Here is an 18,579-nt window from a genome sequence, read left to right as displayed (position 1 = left end):
CTTGTGCAATTTTCAATGACAATTAGTGATCTTGTGTTTAAAGCATCCTTGTCCTTGATTGTAAGCTGTCTTCCTTGGGATTTGTCAATACAGGAATGGTACCCAATTATATATAAACAATTACACCTACTGTAAGTACCTGTATGAGTCTCCCGTTTCGCTATTCAATATTCGTATTTGTATTCAATTTGTAATAGAAAAATTTCATATTCGTCTGCCTCTAGAAAAAATTGTATATAAAAGGACGCACAGTGACAAAGGCAAGAGCCTGGTGGGCTGCATCCTGTAGTGCAGACTTCTGGTTGTCCATGCAGGCGCTGGCAAACTTTTTTCCGTTCGGAAGGATGACAAAGGCCTTGAATTTCTTCGGAGGCTGTAAGGAATTCACCGACAATGCTAATGTGTTCGCGGGTGTGCGAGTATTTGAAGTTTGAACATGAATCACATAGTCTGTGCTGTCTCATCTGTACCATATTTGAGAGTTTATTGTTTGAAATTTCAGAATATAAGGGGTAGCAACTGAAGTCTACACTGAGAAAGACAGGTGAAAGAAGGTTGAGCCATAATAACGTGGTATAGAACGCCAGCGTGCGCTGTGCAGATCGTGCTAAGAGCAATGCATCAACGTGGCATCCGAGATTTGCGTGTGTTGCATTGTGTGGTGCCGTAAATCTTGGAAGCCTTGGCTGACTGCACTTAGCTGCCGTGGCTGGTGCCCACGAGTGAAGCAAAAAAAGCACACTTTTGCCAGAAAGGGGGAGCATTGACGGCGATAGCAAAGAGACAACTACAGGGAGTAAGGATCGTGCGCTCAGGAAAATATTAACAGATCTCACTCGAACACGCTCGCTTGCATTGTGACTTTACAGAAACAATGCCAGCGAGCGCTTCACACTGTGTCTTGGAAACTTGAGATTACGTGACCATCTACATTAGACGCGCAGGAAAAGCAAGATGCGCGTGAATCCACCAACCACTTCTACTCTACCTTTGCACTTGCGCGAAGAGATTACCTCCGACGCTGCAAGTTCACTCCCTCCCCATTGCCCCCTTGTGCAGAAGGAATCGTCAGCTCTCGTTTCTTTGAACGCTGTGAGCTGCTGTGCACCCACAACCTCAGCAAGTTTACCAATGCGTCCCGGTGGTGCGCTCTTTGATGGCAGCTTTGCCGCTCAAATTTTTCATACACAAGAAGGCTTGAAGTTTTGCCTTGGATGACATTTTTTTATTTTTTTTTGATAGATTTACTAGCCATACAGGCTTGTAAATCTAGCAACGGTACAAGCTTGAAATGGCCCTTAGTTAGTTAGATCAAACTCAGTTAGATCAAAACCGCATCACGAAATTACTTTGTTAAATCATGAAAAAGAATATGCGCTGTTGTCCCTCAATGCATCTGAGATCAGCAAATAAAAATGTTTCGTTACATAGCGAATTTTGTTAAATCAAGGTCTGTCTGTATTACTAGATGTTGTAATCAACCACTCTGTTAATTAACTTCTAAAGCTTTTGAGCATCACCGGTAAACTCTAAGACTCGATCACGTTGCTTTGATCTCATTTTTACGCACCTGTCCATCCATTCCAATGCAGAAGTGCTCTGGCTCTGCACCCATGGACTCTTTCGTGCACTTCACCAATTCCTCGAGGATGCTGCAAAGACAAAGTCAATTTAAAGCGTAAATACCCAACCTCGCTCCACTTAGGTTCTCAACACAAGATGCTGCATTGAACCATCCCCCAGGACTCAGCTTTGTAATCAGTTCCATTAATCTGTACCCGTCAATGGTGCATGCACAATCTTCATTTTCCTTTACATTTTTACAGCTTACATTTAACCTGGCGGCCGATAAGTGTGCATTAAAATGGTCACAGAACAACCTCTTTGGCAGTACCACTTTGTTCTTTTAAAAGAGATATGCATTTTATTTTATTTTTATTTGATCTAAAACCAGTCCTCAATTCTTTTTATTTTATTTTTAGTATTAAAGGAATGAAGTTCTGCCCACGATTTCTTCTGTGACTTCAACAAGTAGGCACCCTGCTGGTGTTGTTCCACTGGTGCCTATGAATACTGTATTTTTTCTTGTATAACCCACACCTCCAACAGACAACCCAGAGAGAAAAAAAACCTTGTACATACAACGCTCACATCTATGAAAAAACACTGCATTCGCGGCTCCACGTTGTATCTTTGGCCAGCGGCTCTGTTCCCCCTCTCTTCAGCGATGCTGACAGTTTTCAACTTTGGCTGCGTTGTAAGTGCAGCTCACCGTGGTCCAAGTTCTAGTTCGCCTGTGCCACATGCACTTTTTGCTGACTACTAAATGTAAAATGGCGACCCGTAAAGAGAATGGGCGACCATGAAGAAGGGGAGAAGGGAGCTTCAACACGCAGGGCTGGAGATAGGGTGAGCTTCCCTATGAGATACCAAAACAATGAATGGCGGAGAACTTTGCCTTGAGGTGTGGTGTCACGGCAGCTTGGTGTGCGCTGTCGTGAAGCCATAACTCAATGTGAAAATTGCGTGTAACCTGCACCCCCACTTTACTGTGAAATGTTTTGAACTTTTGGTGTGGGTTAAAATACGATACATGGCGCTGATAAGGGCTCTGCGTAAGTTGTAATTCCAAATTTGTGGCAGACGCTTGGTGCAGTAGATACAGAAGCCACATAGACAAAGTAGTACTGTGGTTTCTGCATCTGTACTGCGTGGAGCATCTGCCATGGACTCACTGACCTGTTCCATACGTAGCAGCCAACGCTGTTTGTTATTGCGCAACCAAAAAGTGCAATAACTAAAGCTGGGTGGCGACGCCTCGCTGAAGTTCCCGCACCATCTCGCTATGACGTCATGGATATCGCCAGCGTTTTGCAGGGCCTAGTTAATTCTTTAGCTAAATATGACGAGTTTCAGGAACTTTTGCTAAGGCACCCCGGCGTCAGTATGAGAAAATACTTTGGAATCCCTGACGTCACAGTGACGTGCCGGCGTTGAGGACTCGGCGCGAGATTCAAAAATTGAAACTTTGTTCATCATTTTCTCTTCTAACAAGCAACCTATTATTTCGAAATCAACGGCAACAAAGCTTTATCCGTCTAAACTGATTTAGTGTTTTGCTTTAGTGTCCCTTTAAAGGGCCCCTAAACCAACCTGAGCTCAAAAATTAGTTACATTGTGGCCAATATGTAGTCTGCAATGAACATATGTAGACAAAAGAATTTTTTTTAATGGTGCAGTAACAGCAAAGTTATAGGCATTTGATGAAGCACTATGCGATGGCCACGGTTTCTCCCTCTCGCTTTCGCTGCCCTCTCCTCCTTCGCCACACACTCCCACCAACTCCATGCAGTGCATCAAAAGCTACAGGTCACATCGGCACAACAGAAGGCTCCTGCAATGTCCATCCCCAATTGCCTTTTGGAGGTTGCTGACTGAATGGAAGCTTCACAAAAGGTTCAGTGGCATTACAATGGGCGAGCCCGCCTCCATTTTCAGAACGCACAGTTGGCTCTCGTCGTGTAGGTGCTGTTGTCCCTTGCTGACCGACCAACGAACGCACTTTTACCCTGGCGACGTCAGATGCAGCACCATTTAACGAGTGGAGCGGCACATTCCTGTGACCACTGGCTGCAGAGCACTGCATGTAGTCCTGACCAAAACATAGTACGTCGTATACTGGAAGCGCTAAGGCAACAAATTATACACAAGTTGTTGCAACACATGAAGTACGTAGTTGTTCTTAAGATTGTGTCACAGATCAAGGACAAATGCATTGTAGGAACACATAGAATTAAACTTTTATCACCACACTACTTGGGAACCTTCCACAGTGTTGCCTTCTAAGTATGAAACAGAGAGTAAGTGCTGTCGGAACAGCAGACATACCTCGCTGATGACGGAACCACTGGAATGCCTGAGCCTTCCTCCACCTGGTTCTTTGCTCCTGCAAGCAGTAAAGCAGAATAAGAAACCCACACATTCTCAAGCTCTAAATAGAAAATAACTGCTTTCCAACAGCTTAAGATGGTGTATGCAGCTTGACCATTACCTATGTAGTCTGCTCCCTCTTAGCTGACATTGACTCAGCTGATCAAACCCAGTCGAACTCTGTCTGTTGTTTTCCACTCTTAGGTTTAGCAAAGAACAAATGTTCCACGACCAAGCCCACATTTGGAATTAGGTCCCCTTGGCAGTAACCTTTCAATTGGGCATTGACTAAGCTCATGTTTGAGTCACAGTTATTGTTATTTGGAAATGCAATAATCTCCACACCTTTGAAGAGCTCATCCAGTGAGAGGGGAGTGCCCTGGTGCTGTGAGGAAGGGGATGCCTTCTGAGCAGCTGGCAGGGTACTGGGCATGGGGGCCGCCGTCGCCTTCTGCAACCCCAGCCACAAGGAGGCAAAGTCTGACGTGCTTTCGCCGGATGACTCAGGAGCTGGGGATGACTGCAAGCAAATGAAGGGGCCAAATTTGTCCTAAGAGCTTTAGCTATTAATTACAGTTGAACCTTGGTAGAACAAACACTGACATAACAAATTATCGGATGAAATGATCTCCCTTTACGGCCAGTCGCCACGGACAACAACTGCATGTGAAGTCAATCTGCTAACCTGTTAAAACCAACCTGCTGAGTATGACAAGGTCGCATTTGACAAAGATAGACAACAGTGTTAATTATGCTGAACCAACTAGCCCGCTGCAAATTTTCCTGAATGACAAAGATAAGTCCTTCTATCGAAACACTGCCCAGCCTTTCTGACACACCTTATCCCTGTTTGTAACTTTTACACCACGAATGAGAGAGAAGAAAGAATATAAAACATTTTTTGCCAATATTAGTGTGCGATGGACATGTGCTTATAATGAACATCAGATATAATGAGGTTCAACTGTAGTTGTGCACCCATGAGTGTTTCTGCCTCCTGCTTCCAAATGCAACCACCATGGTCAGGAATTCAACCCAGAACCTTATTCACAGCAAGACACCATAACCCTAGAGCCACTGCAGCGGGCACGCCAATTATCGTGTGCACATTTATACCAACTACAAGACACAATAGAGGGAAACAACGCAATGAACTATGGCATGGAAAATGATAGGGTGAAGTCTACTTACAGACAAGAAGACAGCAGAAAGGATTAAGAAGCACATGCAGCTACCTGATGATATGGTTGAGATTCAAGAGAAGGAGGTGGAGTTTGGCCGTCATGCAATTTGCAGAGTAGATAACATGTAATCAATCAGAGTAATAGAATGAGTGCCAAAGGAAAAAAAATGCAATTGATGATGACACAAGATTAGCTGGTGCGGCAAGGTTAGAAAACTTGCAAGCATAGAACAGAGTCAGCTGACACAAGATGTAGGTGATTCAGTCACTGAAAGAGGCTTTTGTCCTGCAGTGGGCATAAAAATAGGCTGATGCTGATAAAGAAACACCAAACCAGGTAAGGTTGATAAAGTGTCCTATCAAAACTTTGTCAGCAACTCTTTGGCACAAGACAGTCAACCTTCACCTCAAGCACACCCTTTCCGCTATGCCATGCTACCTCTCACTACATGGTGGTCATGTTGGTTTTAAAGTGCCACGCTGTCACACCAACTCGTACTTTCATTCATTCATGTCGAATACATCAACATAATAGAATCCTGTTTCTGCCTGCATCACCAGCAACCTGGATCAACCTGCATTCATGACTTACGTTGACAACAATGCACGAAAAAAAAGGTGGTGGCCGTGAACAATGGTCGTCCCGTACACTCGTTTATGTTGTCGAGGCGGTTTGTCATCTTTCTAAGTGCTGTGTGACTGCTGCGAACAGATTTGAGTTGATTTGGTACGAGACTGGGTGAGGGAACAAACGCGGGTTAATGACATCTTAGTTGAAATCAAGAAAAAGAAATGGGCATGGGCAGGACATGTAATGAGGAGGGAAGATAACCGATGGTCATTAAGGGTTACGGACTGGATTCCAAGGGAAGGGAAGCGTAGCAGGGGGCGGCGGAAAGTTAGGTGGGCGGATGACATTAAGAAGTTTGCAGAGACGACATGGCCACAATTAGTACATGACCGGGGTAGTTGGAGAAGTATGGGAGAGGCCTTTGCCCTGCAGTGGGCGTAACCAGGCTGATGATGATGATGATGATGGTACGAAACTGCTTTAGTGGCTCATACCTGCAGACACAGCTCCGATTAGGCCTAATGTGCTGGACAAATCGATCACAGCAAAACTTTGCCGCCAGCTAATATGATAATGAGCCACAAACCATTGCAGAAAGCTCGATGCTAATATACTCCTACAGGAGGCTCATCAACGATTGGTCGAGAGACCACACAAACAAATTAGGTTGACTGTTGAAGGGGTGTTCGGCATTTGAGTCCGTGGGCAGCCAATTGGCAACTACGACGAGCACTCGTGCAAGTGTAACCACTACTGAACAAGCGTATCCGATATGATCTGTGTGCCTTCCGGGGGCTGATCGGCCCAACCTTCACACATGCTTCCGGGCTTTCCATGTGTCCTGCTTTTGTTGTTCTCTCTGTCTGTGTCGCGTTAATTGTTTCGTTCGGTCCCACTGACCTGGTTTAACGTTATACCTGAAGATATTGCGCGCCATGGGAACACTGCGCGCGTCATGGCGCCAACCACAGCTGGGTCTTTCGCTGATTATCCGAAAAATCAAATAGCAGATATTCGGTTTATGAATAGAATATTCTGAGTATTTGCACACCCCTAATGATTACAAGAACTTGCATGGTTCGTTTATGTCAATTTCGAATTGATGATGTGGAGCCTGATGATGGCTTACCTTTTGTGCCTCAAATGGAGAGTTTGGAGAATGATGGAATCGGTTTTTTGCTTGTCGACGTTGCGGTGACAAGTCCTGCCAGCCGTTATCCGTGCTCGCATGAGTAGCCCGTGGTTGAGCCGAGCTGGTTCTGACCTTGTTGCCAACAAGCTGCGCCAGACAAAGGCAAGTCGACCAAAACATCCTATAGTGGTGCTTTCGAACGGTGGATTCATTGATTCATGGGGTTAAATCTCTCAAAGCAACAACGCAGCTATGGAAGACAGTGTAGACGTCACTCTAGATTAATTTTTACCGACTTGGTTTTCTTAAGTGTGCACCCAAATCCACGTACATGAGAATTTTTGCATTGCCCCGCCTCCTGGAATGTGGCCATGGGAGCTGGGAATCGAACCCACGGCCCAGTGTTCAGCAACATAACACTATTGACACTGAGCCACATTTTATTCCCTTACAAGTGTGAAATTAGCTGGGGGTTGCATTATAATCAGGTGCAGACTTAGTGCCTCACAGCTGTGCTGCCCGTTTGCACACACACATACGTTACCATGATGGGAACCAGGCACTGTCTCACCAGTGAGTATGAATCCGCTTGCTGTTGACGGCGTGCGGGCACCTGGTAGAGTTGCTGGCTCCGCTGCCCTCGGCTGCCGTGCGAAAGGTTCACCAGGAACAGAGTGGAGAGTCGGTAGCCATGGTGTTCCGAGCACCGCAGGGGCAAGCCACCGGCAAACGGCTCGTCAAACACCACTTCGCACATCTGTGGCTCATTATTCTCCACTATAGGAATCGGAAAGCGAGATGCTGTTAGAAGCTGGAACTTTCAGTGTCCGAAGTTTATTTGAATTTCGTTGGAAAGGAAGTGTCAAGACCAAAGGCTACACGTGCCTGACAGGATCAGTAAAAAAAAAAAAAGCTATTGTACTGTAAGCGGAACTCTAAATGCGCAATTGCATGCACGTAATTTACGAGCGTCAGGTTTTACTGTTGTGGAAAGCACTCCGTCACTGTCGCTTGTAACATTGCCGTTTTTTGGCCACGCAGGTAATTTTACATGTCGCCTACAAGTCTGCGTAGCGACTTCCGCCAGAGGCAGCATGATTACGCAACAGCATGGCAGCAACCAGTCTGCCCGCTTCAATCTGAATTAGCTCATGCAATTTTCTGTTTGCCATAACAGCAAAAAGCAATAAGTAAATACAGTCAAACCCGGCTATATCGAACTCGCAAAAAAACGCCTATCAGTTCGATATAGAGCATAATTCGATATAAGCCTGCTAAATAATTGGATGTCATAAAAGCACATCCCATTTATAAAATCACTTTATTGACGAAACTAGCTTAGTTTCGCATAAATTAGTCCTGCATTTTCTTCTGCTTGGGCAATTTCGCTGCCTGCGACGCACGCACTTCCCCACGTTGTCTAAGGAGTCCGAGCAGCTGAGGCCACAACCTTCCGCATTCGCGCAGAAGCACCAGACTAATGCGAGTGCACCAATCACTTCGGAGGATGTGGGCAAAGGACCGTAGTTGCTTTCCTCAACGTGCCTACTTTCATTTGTGCTCGGTACAATGTCGGCGATGTAGTCTTCGTTTCGGTATCTACCGTCGTCGCGACACCATCATCTGTACTCACAAACTCGTCCACCGTTGATTCGAATGTCCCGGAAATTTTGACAGCTCGCCCCAAACTTCGGCAACACCGGCAACGGCTTCGTCGCATTCATCAGAATTTACAGTCATCACCGAGCACGCGGAAACCGGCACGTATGAAGAACGCCTCGTACACGGCCATGCGTACGCGTCGGGCGCCATGGGCACCGGGTTGCGAGTCTGGCCACTTTAGCCCTAATCGTGCTGAGAGTGCTCCTCGGAATCTTGCACGCTGCGGGGATATCGCGTTCGACGCGATTTATGATTTCGATCTTCACGACGAAAGGCGAATTCTGCCGCTTCGTCACGGCAACACTATGGGAGAAGGCCCACAAGGCGCAAACACGATAAACCAGAGAACACGGAGGAAGGAAACTAAGGAGAGGCCCTACCCCCTCCGCGCGGTAGGAGAAAAGTGTGGCGGAAGTGACGTAGTAGGTTCTCAGTCTTTTGCTGCTTTTTTATTTTTTTTGTTGTATGGCCACGCCTTTTGGGCCACAATGGCGGCGTTGTTATGGTTTTGAGCGCTCACACGTGTTGCTCTGGTAGGTTTCGGGCCGTGGCAAAGGCGCTGAGTGGGCGGGTTTGCGTTAGTCACCGTGTCTTGTTGCGCTGTGTTACCTGCACGGTGCTCTGCCAGATGTTGCGCGAGCGCGCGCGCTCCGCGCGCGACACCACGCGCAGCGCGGCGTGGTTTCGCGAAAGATGTAAACAAGAGAGGAGGGTGGCCCAAAAGGCGGAGCATCGCCATGAGCAGCGCCAAATTCCGGCTTCACTTTTGCTTCACAAAGAGTGACGTCAGGGCCTCTCCCGAGTTTCCTTCCTCCGTGCCAGAGAAGCAGCCAGACAACTCGCACTTTCGCCATCTTGCACGAAGAGCGCACAAGAGCCTCTGATTGGCTGTCTGAGCAAGCGCTGTAGGCGGGCCAGGATCATTTTTTGCAGGGGAGTGTCAATAGATAGTGATCTAAAGAAAGGAAGGACGCTTGATTCTGAAACCCGTGAGGGAGCACGGCGAAGCGTCGTCAGGGGAGAGGGAGTGGGAAGTGAAAGATGATAGAGAAAGAGGGAGGATAATAGACTTCACTATGCGCGACAGGGGGAGTGTCGACAGCTCGCCCGAACAGCCCGAGGCAGCGCGGTCACGGTAGGGAGAGCGGTTGGATGGAGCCGCGCCGCCGGGTTTCTCCGCTACCGCGAGGGAAAGCCAACTTCTGGGGGCACTTTTCTGCCGCTTGACGTTCGATATATCGGGAGTCACTGCAATATTTGTTCGATGTAAGCGTAATTTTTGCTATATATACTCATTGTAACTATACCGTGACCAGAAATTGTTCGATATATAGAATAATTCGATGTAAACGGGTTCGATATAGTCGGGTTCGACTGTAGTAAAATTAGCCATCACTTTGTCTTATCTCAAGCTAAGGACAAAGTATAGGCATCGTCTCGTCATTATTATTAAGATTGGTTGTTGTTTTTTATCCCGCTGGCCTCAGACGCGACTGAGAACTGTGAAGGTGTTTTGAGTTTCGCTCACCAGAAGGCGTCACGACATTTCACGCTGGTGGCTGGTGGAATGGATTTCCACTGGCGACGACAGAATATTTAAGCTGGTTTAATAAAGCTTGACTACAGCATTTGCCTTGTGGCAAGTTTGCGATTTCTGTAAATGCACACGAACATATTTATTTGGACTACAATGTAAATTTGTTCATACTTTTTTTTTTTGTGATGTCGGGTTGCTCCACACCATGATGCGACAGGCAGACCCCGTCGTGTCGCTTGAATACTATGTGCATGTGGTTGCCACTTAATATTGAAAAAGCTTCATAGAGCATGCATATTGATAAGTACCAACACAAAGCAGAAGGCAAATAAGTACAGTCAAGATGAACATACTTACACAGTTTCATGCAATGATGCCATCGATTATCGATCTTACATAGTCTTTGTATTTACACCACTACCAATGAACACTCATGCCAGATCTGTTACCTTCAGTGGCTACTTTTAACCCTTTCAGTGCTGGGTTTTTCTCTTGGATATTATCAAATGAACACAATGGTTTATTTTTGGTTATTCTGAGCGGAAAAAATTGGCAGTGGGGGGGTGGGGGGTGTCATTGGGGGGTGGGGTCAGAGACCCCACCCCCCCTAGCAAATGATGGGAAGATTGGGGGGGGGGGGGGGGCTGCTGCTAAACCATAGGACAGATGGAAGAAACACACAATTGTAGTCTTTGCACTATGGTTTTCCAGGAGTTCCGACAAACCTTTCCGATGAATCGTAGAATGACCTATTAAACATGTCTCACAAACCTCATGCCACACAAATTTTTCTCATCCTTCAACTATAACAGGGTGTCTACCAAGTTGACATTTCCAAATTCGCTGAGTTTTCTAGGTTTTCCCTAAGTGCCTTAGCAAAATTCCCTGAGTGATGCAGAACCATGTTATTGCCAAGACGGGCTGAAACCATATCGCCCGATGCTGTCACTCTCTAGTAAGCATAGAAAAAAAAAAGACCTACTTAATTCAATTTGAATACTAAGGAGTAGTGTTTATGTTATTCAAAAAGAGAATAGAAGGGAGGGGTTAGTAAAATGCACAGCAAATAAAATGTCTTCATAAAAAAATTGCAAATGGAGTCTGACATTCTCAAATACAAATAGAAAGGAGATGCATGCAGAAGCAAATATTTTCGAATATGAGCTATTTCTATCAACTGATACCAAGCTCAGTGGTATGAGGCCCAAACTTTGTCACAATTTAGATTCTCTCTCAACAGCTCGTAAGTTCTTGCAACATCAACTGTCCTGACATACTCTCAGCCCGCGCACGATGCCTCAGTGTTGTGTTTCACTGCTTTAAAGAGTTTATTTTGGTTTGGGTGAGGGACACCTGCATCTCGGCATCAGCCAACACTTTGCTTTACTGCGAAAGCAATACTATGCCAGGTCTAACTGCTCGTCACATATGCCGTGGCCTCCCCAGAGCCAGCGCTGCGCTTAGCAGGTGGTGTGACGTCAGCTCTCTCCGTTGTTATGACGACGCGTGATGTCAGCTTGCTCCCCGCCCCAGCTAGAAGGGAGCCGCTCATTGCGTGTGCCGTGGCCCCCGAGCCGGCGCCGCGCCTAGCAGGTGGTCTCTCCGTTGATATGACGACCTCCTCCCCTTGTGCTCGCTCCGTGGCGGCTTCACTGGAATATATAGTGGTACGCTACGCGTTGGTTGATCAGTATCGCCATGGAAGTTACCGACGAAGAGTCTATATCTGAATCTAGCTGCTTTACTGCTTCGGAACAGTTAAATTCTAAGGCGAAAGCTAAGCAAGCTAGGAAGAATGAGAGAAAGAGGTTGCAACATGCCCAGGAAACAGAGGAGCAACGAGAAGAATGATTGCGAAAACGATGAGAAGCCGAAGCAGCTAAGCGAGACACTTTAGAAGGTGAGTCAAGCCGTGCTAGACGGAATGAAACTATGAGACGACGACGTGCCAAGGAAACAGAAGAACAATGGGCCGAATGCCTTGAAAAGCGGAGGAGGAAAAATGTGTGTGTTTCTACTGAAGAACCTGTGTAAATAAGTGACATCAAACGAGTGGCTCAGTTTGCATCAGCTACATGCGAATTCCATCGCCGCTTCACCGAGAACCTGTTTGGAAGTGTGTGTTGTGTGGCATAAGCGGAACATGTATGTGACTCTTCGTGAAGCCTTCCCAGATTGGACTGAAGTGACTATAGAAACTGTCAAGGTGTGCTTTTGCAATTCAACCAGGTTTAACCAGAGATAAACCAGAGCCAATTTTCTTGAGCTCAAGCTCCTTCAAAATGGCGGCAGCGCGCTTCCTTTCCCGTTCATTGCTCAATGTGCAGGTCCTTTCTGTTCTTGTCCTCCTTCCGCCACTCGTTCGTCCCATGGACCATTTGAAGCATCTTCTTGGTCAGTTTCACAGTCCACGTACGATTTTTCGAACTCCCTAGGGGGCGTGAAAATGTCCAAAAAATCGGCCAGTTGGAAAAAAGTGCATGTCATTTACTGCCTTTAAGCTCAAACCACCACAGGCATATTCGAAAACACTCTGAAGGCCTGTCGGTAAACGTATTAGGCAAATCGGTGCTTGTACTATGACAGGAAATATCGGGTGCACGCGTGTATAATTAAGGAATACATACTGTGTCCCGTAGCAATAGCCCCTTCCCAGGCTTGTTATGCTTCACTGCAATACTTTTGTGTATGCTTTACCAAGTAATATTTCTGTACAGAGGCGAAGCTGAATTTCGGGAACCGGCATTATAAAACTCACCGTGCTTTCCAAGCTTTTAAGTCAATCGCAAGGACTACAAAGGCGGAGTCCATGCCATTACTGACAGCAGCGAATTCTTTCAATAAAAAACACGGCACCCAATGGCAAGAAGCTTCATAGCTAATGTCGAAGCAGCTAGGCCTAGCGTTGCCGCAGTGGTGGCTACGGCTGCCAGCGGATCTGCGTACGAGAGCACCGGTTCGAGGCAACGAGGTCATCAAAATGGCAGCGGTGGTGGCTTTGATTAATGCCATTTCAGACCTGCGGTCATGTCAAAACTTCGGGAAAATCGGACGGCAAAAAGTTCTTGTGTCAGAAATTTCAGATGTTCTGATACATTGACTCTATGGGGCACGTGGTGGTGCTGCGAAGCCAACCAAATTATTGGGAATCCGGAAAGTCGGTCGTTGACTGTACACTGGAACTCCTCCAGCCGACAACAGGAAGTCAAAGACGAATCATTAAGATTCCTGTCTTTTACTCAAGCCAGCATCACCGCGACTTTCAACCCTTTCAATAATATTACAGCTAATTTTCCCTGATAGAGGCACAAATTCCCTGAGTTTTCCCCGAGTTTTTCCAGACTACTCAATATCCCTGAGAATTCCCGGTTTTCCCGGTTGGTAGACACCCTGTATAAGTTATACCAAAGATACTCGGCTTTCTCTCTCTTTTCCCTTCTGCTAGCACACTGGAAGCTACATGGCGAAGAAGCCGAGAGGGCGAAGCCCCACCCAAAAGTTGTTTGTCGTGACAGAGAAAGGGCTCGTCATGATGCAGTCAGCAGGGGGCAGGGGCGCCTGAAAGTTTGGTAATCTGAGAAGTTCATTAATGTGGTGTTTATAGAAATAAGGTTTAGGTGTAACAATATTCAAGTGCCAAGAAAATACAATTGTTATACTCAGGTTGCACGAAAAAAAGCAGCGCTCGTTACTCTGGTGCAGAATTCCTGGCACAAAAGTTAAGAAACACTTACATGGGAGAAGGCCGATGACAGTGCCCCGGTATCCTACAGGAACTGCAATGTTCTCCCGGACATTCACTACTCGGTCAAACAAGTAGTAAGTGGCCTTTGGATCGGGCTGCACCCAGCCATACTGGAGACCCGGCCGATACAGGTGCTTGGGGTGCACGTCCAAAAGCACTTCCTGTGGTGGCTCTGTGTCCTGTTTCATGTGGTTGATGCAGAAAGGAAAGGATAAACAACACAAGATAGTGCAAGGATCACTAAAGTGGAGCAATAAGGGATCAATGAAAGATCACTGAAGGATAACACAATGCTGAAAGCATGTTTCGGCTACCTGTTAGTTATGCTGCATAAACTTCAGCACTGAAAAATTTTGAAAAATTTCAAGAAAGGCAAAGTGACTAAGAACTTAAGCCATCTTGGGCATGTCTGTGGCAGGGGTCTCGAAACTCTAGCCCACCTTCTTTCAAGTCCTTTTTGTCGCTTTGGCCAATTTCTTGCTGAGTACCATGTAGGTGAATGTGCGCTGGCTAGACAATGTTTTTCATTAAAGAGCTTTCTCTCACTTTCGGACTGTGTGTTTGGCTGTTGGTCTAAGGCGCTTGTAAGCAAGCCACATATGGCAATGCTGACAGCATCTGGATGGTCACAATGCAGCCTTAGGCATAGCTGCTGCAAAGTGAAAAAGACTCTTACGAGAAAGCTAAACTACCACCAGTGCTGCAAAAAGAAACCTATCAACAGTATAGATTTACTCGCACTATAAGATGATACTGAACAACATGTTGTAACATTCAAAATGCACCATTTTAGCAAAACAAACATGCCACACAACTCGAGCATCACCAACACACTGCCTCTCGTGACTTGAACCCTTGTGGCGTACTTCAATTAGCTCTGCAAAAAATTTCTACACACAACCCAGCTACCATTGCCACCTTTTACTTGAATACATGTACTTCAAGCCAATAAGGAGGCGGAAAGCTTTATACTCAGAGTGGATGCAGAATGCAGCACAAATTTTCAGCACTCACTTAACCTTTTCCAGAGACATTATGCATTAGAAGACTCGCTTCCAGTTAATCATCCCTATTCAAGAACAGGTGCGTATCTAGCAAATCAAGGTCAGTAATTAGTTCAAGTGAAACATGCTGGCTTGTAATCGTCAAGAGAGCGTCTTGTACACAACTCTTCCTAAACAACAATTTTACAAATGTAACCAAACAAACTGTTCCTGCTGGCACATGGTACTTTACAAACAAGATCACTGGTGAAGCTCTACAATTTTCCTATATGTATTTATTCTTTAAAGGGAAGCTGAAAGGTTTTCCAGAAAAAATGAGTGAACATCTGTACATAATGGTTTTCAACCCTCCAAATTCGAATATCGCATCGAAATTGAGTGAAAGAAAGCGCAAATATATTTTATTCCGACAAAAAGTGCAGCAGCGGACACGCCCAGCTCGCGCGTCTCGTTTCCGCCTGTGATTGGTCGGGCGCCTAGTGACGTCAACACTAGTAACCGACCGCTGCCGCTACACATGAAGCGCGGTGCCAGGTAGTTTGGTGCTGTTTTTCTGAGACGGTAATGGAAAATTTAGAGACTCGTTTTTCTGAGGAGTTCGGCGTTACTCCCTACATGTACGAGCCGATTGCGAAGAGCCGGCCTCTCGAAGAAGCAAACGATGCTGGTGCGAGCAGTGCTTTCGACGCGAACGAAAGCAAAGTCTTGGGATCTCCTCGTGTTGGAAATGCTCTTTGGTGAGTATGTTTTTTGCAAAGCGATCTAGTAATCTCGCTGATCTTTCGCCGATCTAGTGAGCTCGTTTCCGGTCAAACAACTGTAGTGTTGTGTTCCTGCATGCCTCCTCATGGAACGTAAGCGGGGATGCGATCGTCGGCATTTGTGCGCTGTCCAAAGCTGTCGGCAATCTACAAAGACGGTTTAAACGCATGAAAAGCTTCCCGGTTCATGCAGTACGTGTAGTGACCTTCATCTGTTGACTACCACTCACGTTGATTACCACTCACGTTGACTACCACGCACGTTGACTACCACTCTACATACACGCAGACGCACCAACAAAGGAATGCAGGGTCGATCGAAGCAGATTACGATGGCACGCACACAGAAACAAGCGCGGTCAGGCACGGTCGCGGACACTGCGAAGGAACGAAACACTAGAGTTGACGTCACAACACTGCGGTTTCCAGTCTCCGCTCGCATCGTCAGCGTCAGCAGCAGCGCGCGGCATTCGACGGGGGGCGGAGCTACGGCGCAATTTCAACCGACGATTACGTCGCTCCTAATTGAAAAAAAAAATCCCCCAAATTTTACCTACATGGTTTATAAGGTTCCCGCATCCGTATATGAGCGTCTTATTGAATTCGACAGACTCTTCAGCTTCCCTTTAAAGCACTAGCATAAAAATAGATGCTACAAGCTGCTAGTAGCAAAATTAAATAGATTTGAAAATCCTGCACTAGCCAGCAGTGAATTTAACGCTGTAACCACTTATAACAATATTCAAGTGCCACGAAAATTCCATTGTTATAACCAATACTTGTTAAAACCGGGTAGCATAAAAAAAATTAGAATAGGGGGATGGCAGAGCTAATGTTAGAAAACCATAATAGCGGAGATCCCAGTGCCCCTTCCCACCACTTTCCTCCATCCGGCCGATGATTGTGTTCACTCGTTTAAGAGCCTTAGAGCTTTAATGTTACCTCTATGTAAGTTTTCTAATTTTGACACAGAGAAAGTGGATGCACGTTTGATTTGGGGTTGTGTTAGAAACACACAAATACTGCGAATTGAATCAGCAGTGTGTTTTGGCGTGTTTTCTGCATATTGTTTAATTCAACTCGCCGGATAATTCGATCAATTTCCTCGGTCTCACCAGAGTCGAACTAACGGAAGTCAACTGCATTTCTTTTCTGAAAAGCTTGACAGTGGGAGAACTCACTTTTTTCTCGCTGCATTCAGTGTATAATACTTAAAATTAACCTGAGTTTTTAGTAAAAGACCTGCTGTTACACACTTTTAAAAAAATTATATTTGCCCTTATTCATAGGCCCACAAGTAACCACCACTGCAATAGGTAATTTGGTGCGTTTAATGATATCAACCGAATGAAAACAAAAAAATCACTATGAACTATAGCCCTCGAACATTTATCTGTTGGCCCTGTGCAGTGAAAAGGCAGGCAGGGAAGAAAGGAAACAAACTGGACCTTGGCTCTGTTGATAGTCTCTTCAATGGCCTTGATGACACCTTCGTCGAGCAACATTGCACCGCTTTTGACCCGCGGCACTTTGGAACACTCCTGCTCTTTTATCCACTTGGCCACCTCTCTCACCTCTTCTTTTCTAATAGGACAAGCAACGGCAAGACAAAACCATTAGTTGTTAGGAGCTAATTAACTTCTAACGAGACGTGTGCAAATGTTTATGACATTTTGAATAGCTATCAAATAAAATGATAGTTTGAAATGAGGCATTCAATTTGAGAATTCAGTTCCTGTTGAATTACTTGCTGCTACGCTAGGTCTATGGCTACTACTACAGTTAAACCTCGATATAACGAACTTCAATATAACGAAATTTTTGACATAACGAAGTATTTAACTTTTTATAACCTGCTGTCCATAGAATATCATGTATTTAGAGCTTTAATTTAACGAAGTGTGTTTGTATGCGATTTCAATATATGTAATGAAATTTCACTTCCACCGCAACGCAATGTCAAGACAATAAATGGAAACTTCCACGAACGCAGATGATCAAATGATCGAATTACAAGTGGCTGCTTCCAAACACACCTCTCAAATCATGAGTGGCAGCGGGACAAGAGTGACCCCCAAAGTGGAGCCGCATCATGTTCTGTAAAAGTCCAGCTGTGATAAGATCCTATTGCGCACTTTGTGTTTTAGGTGGAAGTGAAAGTGTGCGAGGGTGAGACAAGATGGTAGCTCCTCGAGTGCTGCCTTCCCGTGCGAGCGATGGGAAAGAGGGGGAGGGGAGTGATCTCGCAGTAACGCTACGAAGCGTGTGCGAGGGGTGGGAGTGGGGGTGGCAAATTGGCACGTGTCGCGATTTCTGGTGCACATCTCGGCCGTGGCTGCCCATGGCTGCAAGCGCGACCGAGCGCATACGCGTCCGCGCACCTGCTTTAGAAGTAATCGGCCGCGTGTGGAAAAAGGCATGCCGAGCCGGCATGGCATCATGTAAGCTATCTTACCGCGCGCTTAGTATTGGAGGTTGCGCAATCTCTCGAGTTTCGGTGACCTGTTGAAGCAGATGAAGCATTCGCTCCCTGTTGCCAGCGCTTTTCATGACAGCGTCATCTCAGTGCGGGTGACGCTATCGGCCGCGAGGGTGGAATGCACACGAAAGCGTGACTGGCTTTGCTTAATTCGTGCCACTGATTTGAAAATATCGTCGACGTGGCATGAAGCCGTATCATTCGTCGCCGACTTCTACATTAATCAATATTGCTTTCTCATTCAAATTTGCCTTTTTTAATTGCCCAATAATTCGAAAAATTCTGCGGCCCATTAATAGGTAGAAAAAAAATCCATCAGTGACTGTACTTATTTGCATAAAAGCTTAAATATCGATACAAGAAAATTTCAATGTAACGAAGCAAATTGCCCATTTGACCTACTTCGTTATATCGAGGCATAACTGTAGTTTCAACAAGAGGTGTGCAAACGTTTACAAGATTTTGAATATGGTAGATAACAAATAGAAGCAATTGGAACTAAGGCATTTTGTCACGTTTTAGCTACTTGTCTATGCATCTCGGGGCAACTTCCCCATGGCAGACCCTCCATTAGA

General features: G+C 45.8%; 1 protein-coding gene across 3 annotated transcripts in view; it reads right to left on the bottom strand.

Moving 5' to 3' along the window:
- The window catches only part of pcm (5'-3' exoribonuclease pacman), a 108,587-nt gene that overhangs the window by 7,603 nt on the left and 82,405 nt on the right, over positions 1-18,579 (bottom strand). The window contains exons 28-35 of one of the 3 annotated variants that reach the window (XM_050188808.3): positions 16,974-17,109; positions 13,750-13,939; positions 7,388-7,593; positions 6,814-6,963; positions 4,276-4,450; positions 3,889-3,946; positions 1,571-1,652; positions 251-373 (exon numbers count right to left, since the gene is read on the bottom strand). In XM_050188808.3, coding sequence (XP_050044765.1) covers positions 251-373; positions 1,571-1,652; positions 3,889-3,946; positions 4,276-4,450; positions 6,814-6,963; positions 7,388-7,593; positions 13,750-13,939; positions 16,974-17,109 — 1,120 coding nt within the window. The remainder of the gene's footprint in view (positions 1-250; positions 374-1,570; positions 1,653-3,888; positions 3,947-4,275; positions 4,451-6,813; positions 6,964-7,387; positions 7,594-13,749; positions 13,940-16,973; positions 17,110-18,579) is intronic. The other 2 variants (XM_055076414.2, XM_055076417.2) reach the window with 2 other exon arrangements.

Source organism: Dermacentor andersoni, chromosome 3, assembly GCF_023375885.2.
Source record: "Dermacentor andersoni chromosome 3, qqDerAnde1_hic_scaffold, whole genome shotgun sequence".
NCBI classification, from domain to species: Eukaryota; Metazoa; Arthropoda; class Arachnida; order Ixodida; family Ixodidae; genus Dermacentor; species Dermacentor andersoni.
This window is presented reverse-complemented; position numbering and strand designations above follow the sequence as displayed.